Below are 11,442 nucleotides of genomic sequence, written 5' to 3'. Positions count from 1 at the left end.
TTGAGGTGTAAATTCAAATTTTATGCCCATGGAAAATGTGAACTGGTTCAGTGGTTGATGGAAATTGGGACCGCTTGTTTTTGAAAATTTACACCGACCATGTTTGGTTGTCAAGATGTAAAATTCAATGAAAATATTTTGAATTCCTGTTACCCTTGTAGTGGTGAAGACAATAAGCTTGAAAGTTGTCATTCCTCAGATCCGCTCCTCAGATCAGAGAAAATGGTGGAAACACCCTAATCGACTGTTGTAGTGGCTGAGAGGAGGTGCGAGCAGTGAGTTGTCATTCCTCAAATCCGCTCCTCAGATTGGAAAAAATGGTGGAAATGCCCTAATCGATCGTTGCAATGGCTGAGAGGAGGTGCGAGCAGTGAGTTGTCATTCTTTAGATCTGTTCCTCAGATCGGAAAAAATGGTGGAAACGCCTTAATCGACCATTGTAGTGGCTGAGAGGAGGTGCAAGCTGTGAGTTATCATTCCTCAGATCCGCTCCTCAGATTGAAAAAAATGGTGGAAACTCCCTAATCAACCATTGTAGTGGCTGAGAGGAGGTGTGAGCACTGCCTTTTACACTGACAGAGAAGACGATGGAGTTTTACATCGACTTTATCAGTGGGAATTTTCCACCGATTCTCAACGTAAAACTCACCCTAAGTGGAGTTTTACACTTATTTAAGGTGTAAAAGAACACCTAAAACAAACATGCACAAATTCGAGCTGGGGTATAAAATTTGCCCCGGTTCTCATTTCCATCGACAACAAACACAGCCTTAAGAAAAAGTTAGTAGGTATAAAAATACATGATGCACATATTAAGCGATATCTGCACATATGGAACTGTGGCATGTTATAGAATAGGCTATGATTAGTTATGAAATGCAAAATCTAATCTAAGTTATTATACTAAAGGAAAATTCCAAATCTAATATATATCTATTAATGGAATTGGTCGATTCATGGCACCTTGTCGTTTGAGAAAACAAAATCTAATATCGCACGTATGCTGCACACCCCTCTTTCTCTTTCTCCCCTTTCCTCTCTCTTTCTCTCCCTCTCTCCCTCCCTACCTTTCTCTTTGTGTCCCCCTCTTTCTCTTTCTCCTCTTTCCTCTCTCCCTCTCTCGCTCTCTCTTCATTTTTTATTTTTCCCTCTCTCCCTCTCTCTATGTTTTTTCTTAGTTTATGTTTTTTCTCTCCCTTCGTTTTTCATTTCATTATCTTCTTGATTTTATTGCAGAGATGATCAAGGCTAAAAAGACGTGCTGGAAAGAGGGGAAACTTCGACCAAGGGTCTTATTACAACATTCCGTTATCTTCTCTCCCTTCGTTTTTCATATCATTTTTCATGAAGTTGGTGTTCTAGATGAAGTTGGGTGATTGGAGGTTCTTTGCATTTACACAAAGAACATGGAGCTCTCTGAAGATGTAAACTCGGGATCTACTCTTGTTTAGCATATACCTTTTCTTTTTTTGTATCTGTCAAACTGTTTTATTTAATTATTGTCCTGGCTCCTTTGTGCAGGTTGATTTGGAAAGGATTGCAAAGGACACTCATGGGTATGTTGGTGCTAATCTTGGAGCTGTCGTCTTCAACCTTCAACCCTTATGTTCAGATCTGGATCAACAGTTGGCTTAGTTCTAGATCAACAGGGTAGGGCATTATGAGCATCCCTTGACGTTGAACGCTGTTGTCTTCAACCTTCATCGTTGAACAACGATGCCATCAAAATCTTAAGTCGAGATTAGGTTGATAGTAATTTTGTTCAATTTTTAATTTATTTACAATTATATGTTTAACTTGATTTGATTTAATATGCATGTATTATGGCAACATGTTGGGTGGAAGGCCATGCGTTGGCTAATATGGACACATTATCGATTTTTTTCTCCACGACCTCACTGTTGCGCCAACCGTCAATTGTGATTATTTTCCCATTGGATTAATAATAATTAATTTAATTTAATTTTTCTTTTGTTATTTTTGTAGATTTTTGTTCTCTTTCTTTCATTTATTATTTGTCAATATTTTATATTTTCGTTTATTTTTTATTTTTCTAATAGTCGGCAACTGAAATATAGACTCGACAGTTGACTGGTTGCAGTGATAGTTGGTGGAAGCGATTCCCTGATAATTTGTCAGTAGCGAATATATGAATACTCTATTTTACAAGCCCCTAGAAATTATTGACTAGAGTTTCCAACTTCTTTGGATCTTCACATCAAAGTAAGTGTCATGGAGATTAATTAGCAAGTCTATGTTCCTTGTTGGTTCATTCAGATTTCAGCATGATGCCAATGAGATACTAATCTTTTGTTATTGATGTTTGATTCTAAGCCTAGTGGTCCTCTCTCCTTGATAGGTTCTCTTCTATAGATGAACCCGTGTGACCATGAATGTTGTCATTTTCGGATGGTGAAACAAACTGTGTTCTCTTCAATAGATGAACCAATGAGATATTAACTATGTTCTTTTCAGTAGTCAATTTGGAATAGGTTGATAATTTGTCGGCATGATACCAATGAGATACTAACCTTTTGTTATTAAAGTTTGATTTTGAACTTATTGGTCCTCTCTCCTTAACAGGTTCTCTTTAGTAGATGAACCTGTGTGACCATGGATGTTGCCATTTTCGGATGGTAAAACTAACTGTGTTCCACTGGTTATGCCATTTTCATCATTTGAAGCCAATAAAGAAGATACTTGTAGCTTTAACTTCAGTTTTCTTTTGTTTTAAATTAACAGAAATCTAAATTTAGATTGGATATAGATAAATAGATAAATAATTTACAATATGCGAAGTATTTATGGAAATGCAGTCCTATAATCCATTAAATTGCATAGATGAAAAAATCCAATTGATATAAAGCTGATGCTGGAAATCCTAATAGAAGTTACAAACCTTTTCCACCAGATGTTTTCTTCTCTTCTTGTGGATCACTTATTCCTGATGGATTCTCAGAAGGTAAGCTAAGCCTGCATGTAACAGAGGCCACTGATGCTTCTAAAGGTTTGTTGGAAGCATCAAAATCAGCGTTTTCTTTCCCTGTATTAATCCAACTACCAGTTAGAAAAGATGAGTGCTCTTATTTTTTCATGGAAGTAGATCATTGGAGATGTCTAATAATGTACCTTCTAAAGGAAAATGCGTACAGCAAGAATGTCCTTTGTGTTCGACACGTGTCCCTGGTTGCAGCACGTTCCCTTTGTATCGGACGTTTCCTTTGTTTCAGATTTCATTTTCTTTCATTTTCCTTTAGTCTCTGGTTGCAACACGTGTCTTTCGTTTCAGACTTCACTTTATTTTCGACACGTGTCCCTAGTTGCAACACATGTTTTCAGATTTCATCGAGACCATCACTCTTTCTCTCTCTAGGTGAGTTCCGCTTCTGGTATTGCCGCGACCATCACTCTATCCCTTCTTTTCCCCCTCTCCTCTCTCCTTCTCTTTCTCGAAACATTCCATCACTCACTCTCGTATGCATGGCAGCTGATCAAAAGCGTTTTTATTTTTTGTCACACAGTTTGTATTTGAGTGTTATTGGGTTTTGTTTTTGTTAATTTAGGGGTTTTGTATTTCGATTTTTTTTTTTCTAATATGTTTAGTGGGAATAGCTTGATTGACTGGTTTTTCTTTGTTTTTTCTTGTTTTGTTTTTAAGATTGGACCCTGATGGTAGTGGGAATAGCTTCGATGGAAGCCATTGGAAGGACGCCAGTGGTAGTGAGAACAGCTTCGATGGAAGCCTGTGGAAGGACGCCAATGGTCGCCTTTCATGTGCTTGCATTTATTGTTGACAAAGAGCCATATCTTTTTATGCCAGGATTCAAAGGATCTCTTGTTGGAGGTTTAATGCTTTGCTAATTTCACCTATTGCAATTTACAAAACATTTTGAAACCACTTTTCTTTTCCTTTGATTTCTTAGAATTCTTTGTTTTTTTGTTTTTTTGTTTTTTTTTTGAATAGACCGACCCTCTCTAAATCATCAACAAAATTAGAAAGTCTGGAAAAAAAAAAATCTTCAGCAATTTCAGTTTGCTTTTGTTTCAGACAATTCCTCCTGCTACCTAAGGTAGCCAATTCAGTACATTAATAATTATTAGTAATATTACTAATTAGTGTTTTTTAGAAATAATTATCAAAACCTTTATTATATTACTCTAAAAAAGTTGCAGTAAATTATTCATAGTAGTCGTTTAATTAACAAAACCATTTTTATATTACTACAAATTATGATAGACTACCCATAGTAATATTTAACTCATTAATAAATATAAAAAAAAATTATCAAAACAGTTGATAACATTAAATATTTCTGATATTTAATATTATTCAAAAAAAAAACTAGCAGTCAAATTAGTCTAGTGAATAATTATTGATAGTTTGCTATTTCAAAAATTATCAAAACAGTCAATAACATAAAATATTTCTGGTAATTAATATTATTTTAACAGTTGTATTAGTCTAGTGAATAATTATTGATTATTTGCTATTTCTTGACATTTTAGTAAAAATGTTTTACAATTGCTGAAAATATTACAGTAACTACTAATTAACAATTACTTCTGAAATAATTAACAGTAGTTAAGAATAATTATTAATTACCAAAAAATATCAAATAATATAACTAAAATACATCACCACTATTTAATAGAAGGTTTCCTTTCTAGGGTAAGTATGTTAACCTCTCTTCTTTAATTTCAAGCACTTCGGTTTGTTTATCTATCTTTGCCTTTTCCAAATAATTCTATTTCGTAGACCCATTAGGTCTGCTGTTTCTCACTTTTTTTTGCGTGTCATGCCTTCTAACCTTTTCGTCGATCATAACAAGTGGTTTTCATGTGGCTGCATTTATTGTTCATAATTTAACATTTCTTTCTCCTGTTTACTTCCTTAGATATTTCACTTCTTCTTGCATTTGCTTTGCCTAAATTTCTTCTTCTCTTCTTTCTGTGCTCTCTTCACCTCCTTATCTTTCGAATCTCCTTGTGTTTATTTGTCTCTGCTTCATTTAACAGTAGAGGTAATATTGAATGCTTTATGTCTCTTAATTGCATTAGTTAGTGTTGTGCACATAGAAAGTTTTCTGATGGGTGCACTTGTCTTTCTATGCTAGATTTCTCTCTGCTTCAGTTTATTGGTGGAGGTATTATTGAATGCTTCATGTTTCTTAATGGTGTTTCTTTCTACATTTGTTTTTGTTTTTTTTTTTTTGATGCTTTTCTTATTTTATATATTCAGTGTTTTAAATATCATCCTTATTATTCTTTAGTTTCTTTATTATATTTTTAATATACTTATGCCCCATATTTTTATGTTCAATGTATTAAATATTCAATGTTTTAACTTTCTCTCTTTTTTAATGTATTTTGCTATCTTAAATATTCTGCTTGCATTGTTGTTTTTTTATCCAAAAAACAAAAACGCCTTAAATTAGATTTTTAAAAGATGATGCATTAAGCTGTTGAGGGGTAATTAATGTAGTAAATTTGTTCCCCTCTTACATGCTTGCACTGTTGTTTTGAGTGTGCCTGAAATGGACCCTCTGTGTAAATATATATAATAGATAGATAGATAGATATATAACAGGCTTGTAGCCTAATTTTAAATACACAACCAGCATCAGCTATAATTTTTCCTAATTTAAAATTAATCTAGTTATTTTCTTATCTAGATGTAGGTCAATGATCTAACATTTCAAAAAAATTCATGATGTCATAATTGAATAATAAATATTTAAGTTTATTTTTAATCGTATTGTTACTTTTGTTAATTTTCAATTTTTATCTTAATTATAATATATCTAAAATATGAAAAAAAAATTCTCATATACAACACATGTGATTAATTACTAGTATATATATAGGGTAGGCCCCATAGTAAACGTTTTTCTTTCATGGAATAAGCCTTCTCAACTCCTCTCCCCAACATTAACACAAGACGCATAATGCACAAACATGACACATTTGGTTATAATTGTATGGATACATATATAGATCACGTGTACTAATATTTGTAAAGAGACAAAATGGGTTTGGGTGAAGGTGGGCTACACTGTACCGTTTGCTGCATTCTTGTCTGGGAGTAGCTTCAAAACAAACTGTTGAAATACGGGACAATAGTTATTTATTTTATGGGCAGGTTATGTAATTGGCCCTTTGAGCCACACATGATTAGTTTTCTGTCTTTCTATCGTTGATGCCTACTAGGAGCAGCAATCTTGTTCTCATTACAAAGTAAAAAATATAAAATAGGTAAGGGGGGAAGTTAAGCCCAACGGTTAACAAGGTTATTTGGCACCCTAACCTCATTATATCGTGGAGTTGAAGAAGAGTCGTTTGTTAAAAATGTAGGAAAAAATTTAGTTATTGTAACAAGGGTGGTATGGGTTATTTGAGTAGACATCTGTTTACACATGAGCAAGAGGAAGATGAAAGAGAGAAATAATCCAAACACAAATTGGGAGGGAGAGTAGTTTTGATATATTTATATATTTACAAGGAAAAATGAGACGAGTTTGCTAAGTATATTGTACTTGTAGAACAACCATTTATATTAACTGAAGATCCAAAGCTAAAAAAATGGTTGCGTAGTTCTATAAACCCACAATATAAAAAAGTTTTTAGGAATATTATAAGAACTGATGTTTTAAAATTTTTTTATTCATATAAACAACATTTAATTTCTTTATTAGCAAATCTTAATTCTAAAATTGCAATTACTTCGGATGTTTAGACATCCAAATTTAATATTAGTTATATTTTTGTTATTGGCCATTTCATTGATGAAAAGTGGCTTTTGAATAAAAGAATTTTAAGTTTTACTAGGCTTGAATGGCCACATAGTGGCCCAGTTATTGTTGCAAGTATTTTAATTACTTTGCATGCTTATGGAATAGAATCTATTAGTTTTGATACTGCCAGCAATAATGATTCTGCAATACATATTTTAAAATCTCAATTAAGACCATGCTTAAATGGTGAATTATTTCATATTAGATGTGCATGTCACATCTTAAATTTATGTATTCAAGATGCCTTGAATATTATTTCTACTCATATTTTAAAAATTAGAAATTGAATTATATATATATATATATATAAAAAGTTCAGGGGCAAGAAAATAAGAATTTAAATATTTATGTCAAAATTATGGTTTAAAATATAAATATTTTATATTAATGTAAAGCATAGGTGGAATTCTACCTATGCTATGTTAGAAAGTTGTATATCTCATAAACAAATTCTTTTTTATTTTTATAATTTAAAAATGCCTAATGATATGATATTAAGGAAGATTGGGAAATGACAATCTGTATAAGAGATTTTTTAAAACATTTTTATGATGCAACTAATGAATTATCCGAAATTTATTATTCCATTGTTCTTATTTCAATTTGGTTAAGTATTTTTTTATTTCATTTATGTGTTAGAAGTGCAGCCCGATTTGGCCCAAGCCCAAGGCCCGCCATATGGCCTAGCCTGGCATGGCCTAAGCCTATGGCACAGCCTACAGTCAGGCCCAGCCTAGGCCCACAGCATGGCACGACCTGACATGGGCCCACCTGGGCCTGGGCCGTGGGTCGTGTTGGTCCGACCCCCAAAATTTCCACTAGGGAGGGCGGCCATGCCATGCTAGCCTGGCAAGACAAGAGTCCAATTTATGGCTTATATTATTGTATGGCTTATAAATCCTTTCTTTGGACAAACCCAACTACCAAGTGCTAATAAATCCTTTATTTGGACAAGACAAGAGTCCAATTTATGGCTTATATTATTGTATTTTGTTGGAGGGAGATTCAAAATTTCAAGAATCTCTCTCCTTCCTCTGGTTTTTGTCTTTTCCTCTTCCCACCCTTGAGTGCATGGGAAAACTCCTTGTTCCACATTGCTTGAGAAACGAATGGAAGTAAAGTATTTTGTAGTTTTGCTCTCTTTGTGGGTAGGATAGGAGGAGAGCATTATAGATATTTCATGCATGTGGGGGGGTGGGGGTGGGGGTGCTTTTCACATGCGCGCACCAATCCGAGCTAGGGCGGGGTGCGTGCGCATGCATCAAATCACTTTTACTTTTTACCGGATTTTGAATTAAATGTTTTGTGTTTACTCGAACAGGTGTCTGTTCGAATTTCAAATTTTTTGTGTCTCTTCTTCCTCCTTGTGCCTCTTCGAACAGGTGCACTGTTCTGAAGAGGCTCATGTCTGGAATGACACCTCTGTGTCAATTCGGGTTTGAGACCAGTCTATAAGAGGGGTGTTGGTTGACCCAGTTTCACACAGATCAATTCTCAACAAGTCTTCTTCTTTGTCTTCTTTGTAATCTGAACATCATCTTTTCTGTGGTTCACGGAAGTTTGGGTAGCGAGTGCACGCCTACCAGTGGCCTGTGGGCTGTTTTATCTTGGTGACCGATTTGCGATCACCCGGTTTCACCGTAGGGGATAAATGCGGTTTTAAAGAGAGTGACCAAGTGGCACAACTCAGCCCTCCTCCCTACAATTCTCAGTTCTGAGTTGCTGCAACAACATCATAGCACTGCAAGTTCAGTTTGTAAATCAATTACGATAAATTCCATTTTGCCTTCTTTATTATTTATACAATATATTCCCACAACATGTAATTCCTAATATCTAGATGGTAAAGATTAACAACAAGCTCCATGCTTAAGACTGTTGTCCAGCCACATACTTCAAGCTTCGAGAGTATCTTTCAGGTACTCCTTTATTTAAAAATAGAATTAGGTCAATGACCTTGTTTCTTGCTGAAATGCTTTCTACCTGAGACAACTTCTTCTGCAACTTTGGGATGCTGCTTTACCAATTACCAAGTCCTCTTTTGCACTAATATTTGAAAGAGCACATGCTAGACCCACATCATCTTTCTATAGCAAATGCCAAATTGTTGTGATCTGGTAATGGTTAAATATTGCTCATGAAGCTTCCTTCTTAAGCTATTGTACAAATCGAATTTGCTCCTTACAAAATTGAACCTCACACCTATGACTCACCTCACAGGTCATAGCCCTTGCAACCATGGATTGGTAACATCTTCCTTGAATAAAGCATATAAGTACAGTTGTGGGGTGGGTGTGAAGACAAATTTTTTGACGAGCAAATCTGAACTCATGTTTGGACCTCATGGTAATTAAATAAGTAACACCTTTATTATCCATTTTTCATATTTGCAGCTTGGAAGAGAAAGATCCTCATAGGAGAAAGCAGCCAACCTTGAAATCTGAGTTCATGAGATATTTTGTTCCAAAGTGTTTCCCCATTTATGCAAGAATGTAGAACTGTTTGTTAATTACTCTTATAACAAATTTTCTTAGAAATTAGCAATTTTCCAACAAATTATTCTTATTAAATTCAACTTTATCTCAATATGTAATTCACTATAAACTTTCTTCTTCAGATTGACATGTTTTTCTCAATGAATATTATTACATTTAGTTAGCATTTATAAGGTTTAATTGGCCCATGCTTAAAACGGCCCCCCTCCGCTAGTATCATATATTTTGAAAAACACTAAAATCTCTGTGTTCTTAAAATCACTACACCTTGTGACACTCAATAAACATTGAATAAATATATTCTTTACATAAATATTTAAATTTCAAATCCCAATGCTTTTGGACACATCATACTATCATAGTACAAAATATATGGTGAATTCAAAGAATTCTAAAACCTATCATTTCAAACAAACTACAATAAAGCCTTGGGAGCCTAGAATTAATGCCCCAAACAGTTCTGGTGTAAGAGACCTGCACCACCATCACCATCTATGATATTAAAAGTGTGAACGAGGTCTAGATTCTACAATTCTTTTGACTAAAATATCTTTACTCTTTGAACTTGGTCTCTTTATATTTATGAAGACAAAAAACATAATTTGAATTATTACTTTTATTAAATTTATTAATCCTCTCCATGGAGATCCACCGGTGACAAGAAGGGAGATCTTATCATATTTCACACCATTTGAGAAAGGAGAACTCTGCCACATAAAATAAATGAGCTTTGTGGACTTTTCTTGATTAAAACACCTCTATTTATGAATTTAATCCCTCTTTAACCATGTAAGCAAAACATATAATTTAAAGTACTATTAATTTTCACTTCAACAAATTTTTTCTCATTAAAGTATTAACTCTCATTCTCTCTCCTTAGATATTTTATTTGAAGTATTTTTATTTCTTATCAATAAATTCTATAATGTAAATATATATCATATTTTTAATAATGTAAAACCTATGTTCAAAACCAACCTGAAAAATAATTAAATAAACCACTCTTTTGTTTGAGTGGCAAGTAAATAATTCAACCATTGTCGTCAAATAGGTCAACCAATGTTCTCATAGTTAAATAATAAAAATAAATATAAATTTTACAAAAATTATAAAAATTTAGTCACGTCCTAATATTATCAATTTATCATATCAAACAACATTAAGCATGCTAAATGAAAGTATTTTTATTCGATGAAAATGAAATACAAGATTTAAAACTACCCAAAAAATGAAACCATTTTCCTATTCAAGTGGTGGGTCAATGATTCAACATTTTAGGTCAAATGGATCAATCATGATATCATAAATAAATAATAAAAATTTTAAAGGATAGGGGACAAAAAAATTATTAAAGACAGAAGTTTTGTAAAAAACATTTGAGTGCATATTTAATACTATTTATTCATCATAATAAGCAAAAATAAGTGTGACATATAAGAGTTATTTTTATTAATGATAGAAATAGAATTAAAATCTAAACTAGCTTAAAAAGAAATTTTTTTTTGCATCTAATTAATTGTCAATGGTCCATAAGGAGGCAAATTATAAGGTGGGCTTAACTCAAGCTCGAAACGACCTAATTCATAATTTTAGACAAGCTAGCTTCGATTTTTGGTCATTGACTTATGCTTAGGCCTAGGTTCAAAAGTTTGAGCTTTTTTATTTTTCGGTTTGGGCCCAATCTCCCTTAGGTAACTAAAGTCTAGCGACTTTAGCCTGATTATATACATACAATCATAAATATATATAGCATATATTTGCATACATGCATGTATATACAATTATACACATACATTTTATGTTAAATTTTGTTATGGGGCTAATTGACAGACCCAAATCTAAGACTAACCCAAGTGCATCAAATTTCAATATAGTTTGGAGGTTGAGCCCAAGTTAAACAAATTAGGCTCGACTTTGGTTTGAAGCCTTAGGTCCAATGCATAGAGTTGGGCTTAGGTGAAGCTTAAATTCAGTCAAATCTACTTGACTTGCACCATAGAGGTCCAATTGTTTGGATAAATGAATTAGCCAATGATATCATAATTAAATAATAAAAATTTAAAAAATAGATAAAAATACAAAAAAAAAACATAAAATTTATAGAAAGTTTTGAGGTATCTAAGATATTATAAGCTTATCATATAAAAAAAATAAGT

General features: G+C 33.2%; 1 protein-coding gene across 1 annotated transcript; it reads left to right on the top strand.

Moving 5' to 3' along the window:
* The first annotated feature begins 3,372 nt into the window (after nucleotides 1-3,372).
* On the top strand, nucleotides 3,373-9,449 carry LOC148874792 (uncharacterized). Its single transcript, XM_088946296.1, has 4 exons — nucleotides 3,373-3,520; nucleotides 3,659-3,844; nucleotides 9,012-9,079; nucleotides 9,185-9,449. The coding sequence occupies exons 1-4, from the start codon at nucleotides 3,481-3,483 to the stop codon at nucleotides 9,206-9,208; spliced, it is 318 nt and encodes a 105-aa protein (XP_088802422.1). The 5' UTR covers nucleotides 3,373-3,480; the 3' UTR covers nucleotides 9,209-9,449.
* Nucleotides 9,450-11,442: the final 1,993 nt, after the last annotated feature.

This window comes from Nelumbo lutea, chromosome 1, assembly GCF_056320005.1.
Source record: "Nelumbo lutea isolate HS-2025 chromosome 1, American lotus-T2T, whole genome shotgun sequence".
Taxonomy (NCBI): Eukaryota; Viridiplantae; Streptophyta; class Magnoliopsida; order Proteales; family Nelumbonaceae; genus Nelumbo; species Nelumbo lutea.
This window is presented reverse-complemented; position numbering and strand designations above follow the sequence as displayed.